The sequence below is a fragment of the Lepisma saccharinum genome, chromosome 3 (genome assembly GCF_977018435.1).
Source record: "Lepisma saccharinum chromosome 3, izLepSacc3.1, whole genome shotgun sequence".
Classification (NCBI taxonomy): Eukaryota; Metazoa; Arthropoda; class Insecta; order Zygentoma; family Lepismatidae; genus Lepisma; species Lepisma saccharinum.
Window position 1 is genome coordinate 137,157,347 of NC_139231.1, and position 14,191 is coordinate 137,171,537.

The following is a 14,191-nucleotide window of genomic DNA, read 5'->3' on the forward strand; positions in this document are numbered from 1 at the left end:
ACATTTAAACTTTAATACAATTAAAAAACAAAGATTTCCAGATTGATTTTATTTACATGGAGTAGGACCACTTTTCTTGTAATGCTTCTAATGCGAACTTGTAGTTATGTGTATAATTATGACTGTGTGAATTCATAATGCAACCTTGAGGATAGAGTTTGAACAACATTTGATTACACAGTTTTTCAATTAAAATTTAACATCACACCTTTAACTTTACAAAAAAAAAGGCCATTTATGTTATAATACTGATGATGATCTACACATAATTGACATAAAACAAAAAATGTAAAATGTGTATTTTAATGATTGCATTAAACATATAGGCTACAGCATAGAATGTTATTTGTATTTTATTTTCCTGTTCATACTGCTTTCGGGAATTATCAGTTTGTATGCTGTTAATAAGTAGGCTACTGTTAATTACACTAAAATTGGACAACTTTAAAAGCATACATAAAAAGTGAAAAATTATCAGAAAGAGCAACAATTCTATTTTTCGTTCCTTCCGTTTTTAAAACTGGAATACAACAGGCTGCAATTGTAACGTTTAACAATAAGAGCCTTTATAGTCTGCCGCCAATTGTTGCAGGAAACAGAAACAAAACATTGTTGAAAACTCTATACTTTGAAATCTCAAATCATTTTAAGTCAAACTTTCACATTGGTTTTGATAGCAAAAGGCAGATCTCATATTGCTCTGAACAAAGATACAAACCAAGCTAGTGAAGGTTCTGTTAAAATTAACTGTACACATTTTTACAAAATTATTATAGCAGTTAAATGATGGCAATAGAATGCTGATGTAAATTGTTTATTCATACACCCTCCCCTTCTCAATATTATGTGCCCCAATCAGGTGAAACCAAAAGTATTTGAGGCTGGTGACCGACCGTATCCAAGAATGTATACACTGATGAGTTGGTTAACCAGAGAGTATATGGCATATACTGCTGTGTACTCTCTATTACAGTCTTGTGAATTTCTTTCCAACTGTTCAAAATTATTTGTCAGCATTTGATAAAATAAGGTCCTTGAGAATGAGATCCCCCCTCCCACAAGTTCGTTTGATGAAAGTGGTCACTGCCACACCCCTTGAATCTGCCCTTGCAGCAAAAGTTAAATAGCTTGGTTCTTTGCCTAAAGTTATTTTCATCACACACATCTTTCAGCACCTGGAGCATAGGTAGACTTGTCAACTTTAAAAAATAAAATTCTGGGAGATTTTTTTACAGCCTTCAGATTTTTTAAGATTAAATTGTTCTTGAAGGCTAATGACCTGAATATCAGCTGTTATCTGTTTGCGGTCTTGCTACTGTGAACAAGTTCATAGTTGATGACAAGTAATAAAAATGGAGATTTCAGACCAAAGTGCCAAGTGACATGCGATACATGCTGCTTGGGAACGAGCCAATCAACAGCAATGTTTCACACCATAGCAGCATGGCAGGCTGCACAAGTCTACATTTGATTAGTGAAATCCTCAAGCAGCACATGTCACTTCAGTGTGAAATCACCCTAACTGAACATAGTTTGCTCTAGTGCATCGGTCATACCAGTCTCTAACTTTTTTTGGGGGGGAGGGATATTTTAGTTGCTGCACCCTGTTAATGCTCCCAAACTGGCTCTGCCACCATTGCATTTAGCCAAATAAAAATGGATGCTACTTTGGGGGTCAATATGTAAAGAACGTGAATTTTGCTCTGAACATGTGTGTAAATAGATTATTATTGATAATAAAAAATATACAATAACCTGGCATAGCACATACACCACAAAATAAATAACCCTTATGTAACTTGTGGCCATAAGTACACGTTTGTCGGGATCCCTTACCTTTTGTCGTCAGTTATGCATTGCACTTCCTCACACACACTTTTCCTACTTTAGATTGAGGGGATGGTTGTGGTCCGTTGTTGGAGGGGATAAAGGGGGCACTGGTCACGACTCCAGGTCCTGGATTCCTTTTACTTCCCCTAGGCTGGCTGATGTTCCGACATGGTGTGATTTGTTTTAATTATTGTTCAGTAAACCCACGGAAGTAGTTCAATTTACACAAGATCAAAACACAGTTCCTCTCGCTGCAGGGTGCTGTCATCTGTCCACCAAACACACTTCATCTACTTGTCTCCTCCAAAGCACCGCCCTGCATCCTTGTACGCACATACACCGAATTTTTCCAGACCTTCTCACATACACCCTCACTGCTGTCACCTCTATCTCCTTGTGTCCTGTCCTTTTCCAAAGATGCCAAAACTTCCCCTGTGTCCTTGCAATGTTGCCGGTTTTTTGTAGCCTTGTCCAGTGGCTCTAACATACACACACACACTAATACACAAAAAACGAAGAAACACCCTAGCCAGCGTGACTTGCCTGAAGGGCCGCAGTTCTCTCTCTCGCTATGCCAAGCAAGAGGCTCGGTGCGATTTTGAGAAAAAAGGAAATCCTACAAACTTCTAACTGATAAAATAAAATGAATAGCCTAAAAATATGATAATTAGAAAATAATAAATTTAGGGTGGCACTACAGTACACCCCATCCTTCTCCCTTGGATACTTCAGTTCATCCCTTCCATCATATTTTTAAAAATACCATGTAAAACATTTTTCAGAAAAAAAAAACTTTAGTATATTTCTGGAATGATTTTGTAAACATAATGAGTATAGAAAAGGAAATTTTGACTAATTAAGGATTACATTAAAATAGCACATTATGCCGGCCCCCTAGGCAGGATTGTGGCCCCCCACCATGCACTACCTAACACTGCCATTTTATGTTCATTGGCCTCCCTGATGGCTCAGTGGTAGCATCCTCACCTTGTAATCAAGGAGTCTTAGGTTCGATACCCAGTGGAGGCACATAGTGGTTCGGATCCCACTTTAAACTGTAGGTCCAGTCCCAATTAGCCTTACTGTGCATAACATGGAATTAAAATATCAAATCAACCATTATGTTCATTAAAGGAAAACTCATTAAAAATAATACAGGTTATATTTAAAGATTTGTAGTTTGCATATCTGATTTAAAAAAAGTTTAGTATATTTATGAATATTTCAGTTACGTTTTAGTGTCTGAACATACTATTAGTACTACTTTGGTAGGGTTGCCATATTGCTATAAGGAAAAAGTAGGACATAATGTCCCAAACTGTAGGACACAAAACATTCACAATACACATTTGTAGAACATGTTAGAAAGTAATTTAAAATTGATACATTTGATTTTTTTCTTCTATATAAATATGATTTCTTAATGAATTCTTAAATGCAACATTTCAAACTTGTAAACAATACATTTCTTACTACTTGTTTTAACTGGTACTTCTCAGAGGAGCCAATTTTTCTCAAAATTTCAGGTTTAGTCAAAATATATTTATGAGAGACTGAACAGTCAAACTCTGAAATTATGCTGAACCAGTACCAAACATTTTACAGACTTTGTGAAAAAAAATATCTCATGAGTCTGTTTTGCTGATGGTAATGAAAGAATGGGAAACACCTTGTTCCACGAATATATATAATCATCAAGGCAAGAAATTCCACTCGGGCACTGAACGAACTGTGAGATCATCAGAATATGGCCCCAAATTTTTGTTCATTAAATACTTCCATTTTTGTTCTAGCAGGATGACCTTTTATTTGGGGAAGGGGTGAGTGGGACAATTACTTAATCAAAATAAATTTCAATTATTGAATTTGGGAGTGCAATTCTTAGACTTGTAACTTGCATAATTTCTCTTTGTTTAACTGAAACACGCATTTTAATAATTAATATTATGTGAAGCTCAAAATGTAGGGCATTTATTATATTTTTCAAATTCCTCCCTGACACCGGACATAAGGCTAAAATGTAGGACATGTGCAGAAAAAACTGAACATGTGGCAACCCTATACTTTGGGAGACAGAAAATTCCAGCAGTATGTTACCAGAATATACCTTGGCCAAGTGTAAATTTTTCCATCACATATTCTCACTTTGTTAATGTGATTTTTTATTTTTTTTATTTTTTAAAGCTTTGAATTCCCTAGGTTTCAGCACCCCTAACCTAGCCCTTGATACAGGCCTATCAGTATGTATTCAATGCAAACATGCATATGGGCATGTATATATTTGATGTACTACATATTGAAAATAATATTTTTGCATATACTGTAATTTGGGTAGTATTATTTTTCAAATAAATCAATGGGATTTTATGGTAGTAATTAGCAAACTTAAATAGACACACTTCTACAAGATATATGTTGGCTGGTATCAGAAAAAAGTTCACGAATATTTGAGCATAAAAATCATTGAAACTTAAAATAGAGCAGACTGGCATCCCTTACTAGTTTTATGCATATTTTTATAAGAAATATTAATATTTCCAAATATCTTATTGATTATTCATGATAAGATAATCACTGTTAAAGGGAGTACCAGATTACTGTATTTCTAATTGTCTATTTTGTACTATGGCTTTCACAACTTGATGGTGAAGAGTTTCACTATATTGTGTCAATATATGACGAGAACATATTTTTACTAAGTGTTCTTATTCTAGCAGGAAGCTGGAGCTGCAAGCGGACAGGAACACCGTCGACCATTAACTCCCAACCTCGGTGATCTCTCGCAATCCGACCTCAGTGGACTTGTTGCTGGCTTAGAAGAAGAAGACATTTTTAAGAATTTTGAAGGGCCTTTTGAACTTGAAAATTTCTTTACCGATTTTGATGAAAAGGTAGTAGTTGTTCTGTTCCAAGATGCCTTTACTATCTTTAGTAGTAATTAGGCAACTCCTTTTTAGGGAGAATTTGCGTAGATGACAGACAGCAATCAATCATGCTTATCTTTCGATAGTGGCAAGTAGATAGATAATATAAAAATGTGTGCAGTTGATATAATGTAGACAGGCGCGCACGCACACATACACACACACACACACACACACACACACACACACACACACACACACACACACACACATATATATATATATATATATATATATATATATATATATATATTCACTGGTAGACTACAAAATAGTAGCTCAATGCATGATAAATTTAGCTCAACTGACCAGTCTGGCTATGAGATACAGTGGTCAATATAAAGTGATTGGTTAATATCTCAAAATTGCGTTTCTAAGTTAAAGGTATTTCAAATACAAGTTTAATGCCCATCTGTCTATTTAAAATAATAATTTCTTCACATCATATGAACAGATATGAACCATCATAAAAATTCAGTCCACCTTTGGTAGCTTGCCATGTATTTTCAAATGTGGGAAGTAGCTCTATGGCTCAGGGAGTTAGGCGATCTCTGATTAGCGCTAGGTGTGAAACTGGTGCTTATAACTGAGAATTAAAATCTCCTCTCTGTGAATTCAACTGACAAGTTCTGTTATAGTCCTTGGCCTGACACCAGTCAAAGTCTGATTCTATTTCCAGCTAATATATATATAACAATGTTGTGGGCACACAATTTCCAATAATGAGATCATCTACCTTCAGAAAACCAGATAGAGAAAACTTACGAAACTATGAAATATTGGAAATACTGATTACAACATTGATAATTTGTTGATTCCTTCAACATATCCTCAGATCTGAAAAGATACACTAGATAAACACAATGTAAACAACAAAGTGATAGTACGTCCATTGTGGTTTATCATTCTCCAAACAATAGTAATATACTGCTTATCAGTGTAGCTTTTTGTAGTTTTCTTACATATAATAGAAATCTTGCAAGAATTTCTAAATTTATTTCAAATTTCAATAGAATTACTGCAGAGATTATTGTTATCATCATCAAACAAGGATGATCCTTCAAACTTCTACTCAGTTAATGATGGAGAAGACATAAATTTATCCATATTTAATTATTTTTGTGAATAGTATATTTTCAATGATTTTTCGTTTGTTTCACTTTTACATTTTAATTCCTCTTATTTAGAAGATAATTTGTATATTTCTAAATATTTAAAATGTTAATTACATGTACACAAGATTCTAGAAGTACTGAATATTTGGTATGTGTGGTGATTCTTTTAAAAATTTAGATTTATGGATAATGTTTGCTTTAAAAGTTATTCAGAGGCTATGCACATAGTCAAATAAAATGTGTTAGTGGTTAAACAACAAGATTTTTTTTCACTTTTTTCTTACGAAGGGTTTTTAAATCGTTAGGTGACAATTATTCTGGTACATTTGTGTGTAATTCACATTCCCTGTCTGAAAGTATGTATTTTGAGAGTGTTATTTTTTTCCATTGATGAAGTAGCCATGTTAGTTCTGACTATACACAAAGATTAAACTAACAGGCAAATCTTATAGGCTTCCTTCTTTACAACTGCTTGTAGATTTTAATATTCTAAAGTATACTATAATTGCAATATTTTTAAAATTCTTAAAAGGAAATAATGTTATTTTTTTAGATTAATTGATGGGCTCAGGCTAAAACATTGTAAGTGACATTTTGGTCATTATTGAGTTCCAAAGTAAAAAGAGAAATCCTTCAGTTTTCATGTGTAATTGGCACGTCATGCATTTTGCATTGGACTCTTTGAACACTTCTGAAATTGGCAAACAGAACACAACATGAAAACAATTTATCTAGACTATAGCTTCTAATAACCTTTTTGCATAAGAACCGCAATAATGACCAAAAAGTCACTTGTCATGTTTTATCCCCGAGCCCTTCACAATTGTTAATGTCAGAAATGAATCTAAATCATTCAACCAAATAATTTAAATATTAAAAGTATAACATATTATTGTGCTAGTGAATTTTATTCTATATCTGCAGCCAGTTAGTAATCAGAGCTTATTAAAATATTTTATTATTATATATAAGAAATATTATTTATTTAATATTTCATCATTATGCCTTGTCTGTGAGTAATTAAAGAGTGGAGAGAAAGCAGCTCTCTACCATAAATAATAGAGCATTTTCCATACATTTTCACATTCATTCTGACATGAACTTAAACTAAGCCTGCAAAATTAATGAAATAATTTAGCTGCATGAACACATTCCTTCTGAGGCTGTCAGATATATCAGGGTGAAGCATAGAGGCTAATAGATGGTAGATAATACCCAAAATAGCCAAAAAATATTACATGTGTTAGTTATGACTGATAATGTAATACATTATTCTTTCAAAGCTCAACTTCAAAGCCAGCATACAGTTAAAGTATTCCAAAGGCACAACCAGATTTACAGTGTGATATTATTTTGTAATAATTGGAATCTTGAAACACTAATTTTAAATTGCCTAAATTGACCTGTGAGCTTACTTAAAACCTTGATGCACATGATGTGTTCATAATAGATACACTGTATTTTATTGAAAGAAAAAATAATTTATCTAGTTCAGAATAAATATTATACTCTTCCTTCTACTGTGTTACTGTGGGTTTGCAAAGTGAATTAAGAGCAAATTCAAAAGCTGCCTAATAATAATTGTAATTAAGAGAATAGAAATTGTTACATCTAGATCAAATGGTATACACATAAATTTTCTCATGGATGGTGAAACTTGTTGTGCATGCTCCAAAATTAAATAATAATAATAATAATAATGAAGTGCTTACAGGTACATTGCAAGAGTCTGGCTTCTCGCACACATTTTCAAAACCTCACATTTTTAAAAAGGCTATGTATGATGAGAATATGCTATGTCTTTAGGTGTAGGTTTGTGTGTGTGTGTGGATTGAATATAGACCTAACAATACTGTCAACACATAAGATTTGCATATAACCTTTGCTAAATATTGTACAGTCATGGACCTTTTTAGGTTGTAACAATTCTATTAAAAGTCAATGGGTATCCTTACAACCCAGAAGTGTCCGTGACTGTACATAGCCCTGAAAAAAGAGCATGTGAAGTTTCCAAATGTAAGCAAATATTTGAGCTTTGTACTGGTAGGTGATATAAGCTTATGTAGTTTCTTAGGAACTTAGATTACAATTGATTAATGTCACTGCTATATCCTAGTGGATATATGCTACAATAGATAGTATTATTAACGTTTATCCTTTGCAGTGTAACACTCGGCAGTCATGTGACACCTCGCTGTCTTCACAGGAGGAAAACAACAATGTTGTGACAACGAGTATCGCAGACAATGTGAGCAGTACCAGTGATTCGAAGGTTGCAATGGCCATGATGGTGCAACAACAGCAAGGCAACCTGCACCATCTCAGCCACTTGACAGCCCAGCAGCTGTACAGCATTTCTGTCAGATCCCCCACGACCATCAACAGAAAGTTCAACATCGCTGCGGCAAATCCATTGCTAGCAGGTGTGTCTCTAACTAGTAAGCATTTGTTTTTGTTTCATCATTGGAGTGGTGTTGGTTGTAGATAACGATAACATCTGCTAGGCTATTTTTTAAATTTTTTTTAGGCTTTGATGGAACGTTATGAGGCATGAGAGTGATTAATCTGAACTTGTTGGTAATATTGAAAAAATCCACGATTCTGACATTGTATGATTGTCACTCTTTGGAAGCGACTAGCAGTGGTGTATTCTGAAAATTTAATCTAGTTTACCGCAACAATCTTTTTTATTGTATATATTTATTATGTATTGTCCCACACCATGGCCATGCGATCCAAGGTGTTATGCCTTGGGCTCTAGCTATGAGATGTATGCAGTTTGCGTCTCCTAGGGGAAGTATAACAATTTTCTCCCGAGATTTTGACCTGTGTATGGGACCGTTGGCCACCCACCATCGTGAGGAAATGGGGAGCTATGAATGAGTAACGTAACCCAGTCATGGAAACCTAGAGCAATGACTAGGTGTTTGTCGTGTGGCCACACGTCACCCCATAGCTTGGACGATCCCTCACCTCGGCAGGTGGGAGTGAGGCCGGCAGTCGGTAGGTTGGCCCTGGCCCTCACGGGCTGGTGCTCCACAGGTTATTATTATTTATTATGTATTAATCAGATATAATATAAATAAAATACCAATGCAGGCATACAAGTAAAACAAACTCAAGTCCGACAACTTCAAATTTTAAGGCAGTTTTTATACATATGAAAAAAGTTGGTTTACCGGAATTAAACCAGTTAATATGGGAGAATATGACACTGGCAACTAGTTACTTGTAAAGCAGTTACAAGTAATGGGTTTCAAGAGGGGGTTGGTGGAGGTCATAACCTTCTTCCTTGGTCCAGTATTATTAAAAGAAAAAGAATGTCAAAGGCAGGAAAAGATGGCACTGAGCTGACCACTCAAAAAAGTATACATAACTAACTACTTTTAAAAGTATATAGATGAAACTGTAATAGAATAACATATTTGCAACAGAAGTAATGTTATCAAAAGTTACTCTATGACATGCAAATCTCTAACTTGAAAATGTGTAATGTGAAGTAAGAGTTAAGTTTGCAACTCTGTTTCCAACTGTGTGTCTTCTCTGGATACTAAGGTGAAAGAAATTTTGTGGAATACAGCTAAGATGACACTTTGTGCCATCATTTATTTGTTGTAATAATATAAATATATGAAGATTTTATATTATGTACCATAAGGTTAAATAAAATGCTTGTAAGTCTTCATATATTAATTTTATTACAATTAATAATCATTGATGGTGCGTAATTTGTTTGCAAGAACATTTCCAGCTGAAAGGAACTGTAAAAGTAACTTACTATTACTTTTCAAGTTCCATGAAATATAATTGAGTTACTTTTAAAATTAGTAACTCTAACTGTGATTCAGTATCTTTTAAAGAGTATCTTGCCGAACACTGGTGATTCTTGTTATGAGTATAAAAGCTAAGGATAATATTGGTATATTTGAGCAAAATTCACATATACTGTATTTCACTTCATAATCGTTGCAGTTTTTTTGCCAATTTTTTCTGCAAAAAAGTAGAGTGCAACCATTAAGTAAAGCCTCAAAAAAAGAAATGTCTGTATTTCCAGTACTTAATTAGAAATTCTTTCTTTATTCTTTATTCATGGGCGAAGTTCAGCCCAAGAATCATTTATTACTAAACTGTCATGGTGCAGGATTAGGATACATGGAATACTCATGGAAATAATACGTCGTTCGTAAAGTAAGTTCCACTGATAAATACCGTGATGCTGCAAGCGGGGCAGTGTGAATGCGCATGCACCTTTTGTAGCCACAACCTTGACGAAGTGCAGGTGTCAGTCTGAGGCAAGTTGGTCAGGAGAGTAGTGCGTAGTATGTTGTTGTTATGTTTTGGACAATCCAAACTCCCGCCACGTGTGAGGTGCGGTCCGTGATCCGTTTTCTCGATGCACGTAATGTTCCAGCTGCGGAGATCCATCCTCAGATTAGTGAGGTGTATGGAGAAGGAATAATGAGTGCTTCAGTAAGAAGATGGGTGAGACAGTTTCGTGGTGGACGGGTTAGTGTTCATGATGAAGAACGAAGTGGTCGACAGTCTGTTGTGAATCCCAATTTGCTTTGTTTAGTGGAAGAGCAGATTATGGAGAACATTAGAGTTTCCACAAATCTTTATGTAACAGTGAATTTGAAATTTCGTAAATTGTGTAACCGTTGGGTCCCTCACCAGCTCTCCGAAAATGCCAAAAACGAAAGAATGGGAAGTGAATTAGATTTGGTTGATTTGGTGTTTTAAGTCCACTTTATGCACAGTAAGGCTAATCGGGACTGGACCTACAGTTTAAAGTGGGATCCGAACCACTTGTACCTCCACCGGGTATCGAACCCGGGAACCCTTGATTACAAGGCGACGACGCAACCACTGCGCCATCGGGGAGGCCACGGAAGTGCATTAGAGTTTTTGAAACAGTATAGTGAGAAGGGGGAAGAGTTGTTGGATCGGATTGTGACTGGAGACGAGACATGGGTTTTGCATGAAACCCCAGAACAGAAACGAAGCACCATGGAGTGGAAGCACTCTGCGTCACCGTGGAAAACGCAACCAAAACCAAAGCTTACGAAAAAAAAAAAAATCATGTGCACTGTGTTTTGGGATAGGCATGGAGTATTGCTTGTGGAATTTATGGAGCGTGGACGGCACATCAATGCCGAAACCTATTGTGTGACGCTTCAAAACCTGCGTCGTGCAATCCAAAACAAACGAGGTGGCATGCTCAGTCGGGGTGTCATTCTCCTCCTTGATAATGCTCGTTCGCATGTGGCAAATGCAACTCAGGAACTCCTGACGACTTTCCATTGGGAAAAACTACCACACACCCCTTACAGTCCTGATCTTGTCCCATCTGATTTTCGTTTGTTCCTCCACCTTAAGGCATTCCGTGCTGGAAAACATTCTGGTACTGACGAAGAACTGAAACGTGCAGTTTCCCAATGGTTCTCCATTCAGGTGGAAACGTTCTATGATAGGGGTACAACGAACTTGGTATCTCGCTGTGATGCGTGCTTGAATTCTTATTGCGATTATTTGTGAATCTTGTACCATGTATATATTCTCACCCCTATAAAGGTCATGATATTACTATTTATATTTTTCATTTTATTGCATGATGGAACATACTTTCCGAACGACGTAATATGTTACATTTGAATGCAGTTGGTGACAGTTTAGTGAACATTTTTCCCGTCTGAAAACAAAAAGTTAAGATGTAAGTTGTTGTTGATTTGTGAATTATAATCAAAATATTAAACTTGAGAAAATTTACTAAAATGTTGCAAAGTATGGGCTTAACAAAATTTAATCTTCTGTGTCCGAAGATTTTGTGGTTTCATTCATTTCATTTGTTTTGTTACCTGACGTGCCATTGCAATGATTAAACGATGAAAGTTTATAAAACAATTTTTGGACTGTAAAAACAGGATGTGACGATTATGTGGTGAAATACAGTAATTTGAAAGAAACATATGGAGTAAATAGTTTCAGAACAGTCCATGCTTTGCATCCAATATGAGAGCTGATTGGTTCTACAATAAGACCTACAATACCACCATCTTATTTAAAAAAATATTTAGCATAGATATTTACTAACTTTGCTTTGCATTGCATATGAAACATAGTTGCATATCAATAGATGTTCCTAGGTAGGTACTAGATGGTACCATGAATTAGGCTACCCAGCAGCCTTCCCAATGTCATTTTAGACTTCCTGATCTGTGAACAACTTGCCCCTCTATTCCCTGTATAGAATATGTTTCCCTGCACTTTAGGTTCACTCCTTCCATAAGGTTTGATTAGAGCTACATAGCCTGTAGTTCAGAATGGCGTTAGGATTTTCATTGCTGATTCGGAAGGTTGTCATGTCTTTTACAACTCTGTTGTGACATTCTGCCCTTTGGGCCATGCTTCATTCAGAAAAGTTCTCACCTGAAACTGCTAAGAGATGAATAAAAGAGGCTCTTGCACCTCCTAGTGAATTCTGCTTGCAGTTTTTCAAATTTGTTGATGTGTAATGGTATGTGCAGTGTATGCATATTTTGTTTTGTTGCTGCTGCATTGGCATATTTGGAAATAATGCAGGGTTGTTTGATCCGTTTTGCTGATTGGATTTAATTTTATAAAGATACAGTACCTTTCTATGAAAATTTAAAAATTCATTTTCTCTTTATTAAACTGTCATGTTCAATCCTTGTATTGCAAGAACACTTATTTATGATTTGTACTCTAAAACAGAATTCTTTCTTTTAGAATACTTACAAACATCAGTGTGAACTTTGTTGTTGACCTTAACCAACAATAAAGCAAGAGTTAAAAAAAAAAACTGATTTTAGTGAAAAGCTGAAAACAGAATCTGGAGTCAAACAAGGACATCATTTACCTGCAAAATTGTTTAGTATAGAACTAAGAGAAAATATATCAACTAGATTAGGGCCTCCCTGATGGTGTAGTGGTAACGTGGTCACCTTGTAATCAAGGGGTCCTGGGTTTGATAGTCGGTGGACATGGCACAGTTGTTTAGATCCCACTTTAAACTGTATGTTCAGTTCCGATTAGCCTTTCTGTGCAAAATGTGGACTTAAAACAACATATCGAACAAAGACACAGTCAACTAGATTAAAACAATGTATCACATATATCAACAATTTGCTAATTTGGACACCCAAAGACTTCTGTAAAGAAAGACTTAATATTTGAAAGGAAAATCTTAAGAACATATGTATTTTTGGAAGACCCCGATGGTATTTGGAAGATAGCAACTAAAAAAGAATTCATTAAAATAATATAGAATAAAGGCATTGTAAATTCCATTAAATCTCAAAGATTAAGGTGGTTTGGAGACATAAGTATATAATGACTGATGAAAGAAATGTAAATTGGAAACCATTTGGAATACTAGCCTCAGGCAGGGCAGGGTGGTTTTGATGAGGGGAGTATAAGGAGTCCCTCTGAATATTAATTCCTTCTCACTGTTTTCATATTTTTAGCCTTGGCTAAAATTATATACGAGGCATATTTTTAAAGTAAGTTCAGTTTTGATATTACATAAAAACAAGAACACATGTTGTAATAATTTTATTTTTACATGAAAGCCTGGGTCTACATCTACTTATCAACATAATTGCCACCTACATTAAGGCACTTATCGTATCGTACGACCAGCTTCTGAATGCCATCTTCATAGAAATCGGCTGCCTGATGTGATAACCACTGCTGCACGACTGTTTTCACGTCGTCATCTGCGTTAAAGTGCTGACCGGCAAGCTGCTTCTTTCATTGCAGGAAGAAGTGATACTCACTGGGTGCTAGGTCAGGGCTATAGGGAGGATGATCAATTTGTTCCCAACCAAATTATGCGATGTGATCTTGGGTTCAATGCACCGTGTGTGGATGAGCATTGTCGTGAAGCAGTATGATCCCTTTACTGAGCATGCTTCGCCTTTTGTTTTGGATTGCACGATGCAGTTTATTCAAGGTCTCACAATATGTTCCAGCATTTATTGTGTCACCCGATGGATTTCGGCCACTTTCACGTGTCTTACACTTAGAAAACGAATGACAGCGCGTAGTTCACACGGGACTTTCAATCATCTGAGACATTGTAACTACACCTGAACAACTGTCTACTCGGATGAACGGTTGCATACTGCCATCTGTGGCAAGCCCATAGATGCAGGTCCTCAGCGCGCATGTGTGAAACCGTGAGTGCAGTGCTACAGCGATCTATTTGCAAAACGTAACTTACTTTAAAAATATGCTTCGTATATATATATATATATATATATATATATATATATATATATATATATATATATATATATATAT

The 14,191-nt window shown here is 35.6% G+C and overlaps 1 protein-coding gene across 7 annotated transcripts in view; it reads left to right on the top strand.

The window, feature by feature from the left end:
* Eip74EF (Ecdysone-induced protein E74) overlaps window positions 1-14,191 on the top strand; it is a 776,515-nt gene that overhangs the window by 323,980 nt on the left and 438,344 nt on the right. For 3 of the 7 annotated variants that reach the window (XM_083119484.1, XM_083119490.1, XM_083119485.1), the window contains 2 exons: window positions 4,545-4,721; window positions 8,034-8,307. In XM_083119484.1, coding sequence (XP_082975610.1) covers window positions 4,545-4,721; window positions 8,034-8,307 — 451 coding nt within the window. The remainder of the gene's footprint in view (window positions 1-4,544; window positions 4,722-8,033; window positions 8,308-14,191) is intronic. The other 4 variants (XM_083119486.1, XM_083119491.1, XM_083119487.1 and 1 more) reach the window with 3 other exon arrangements.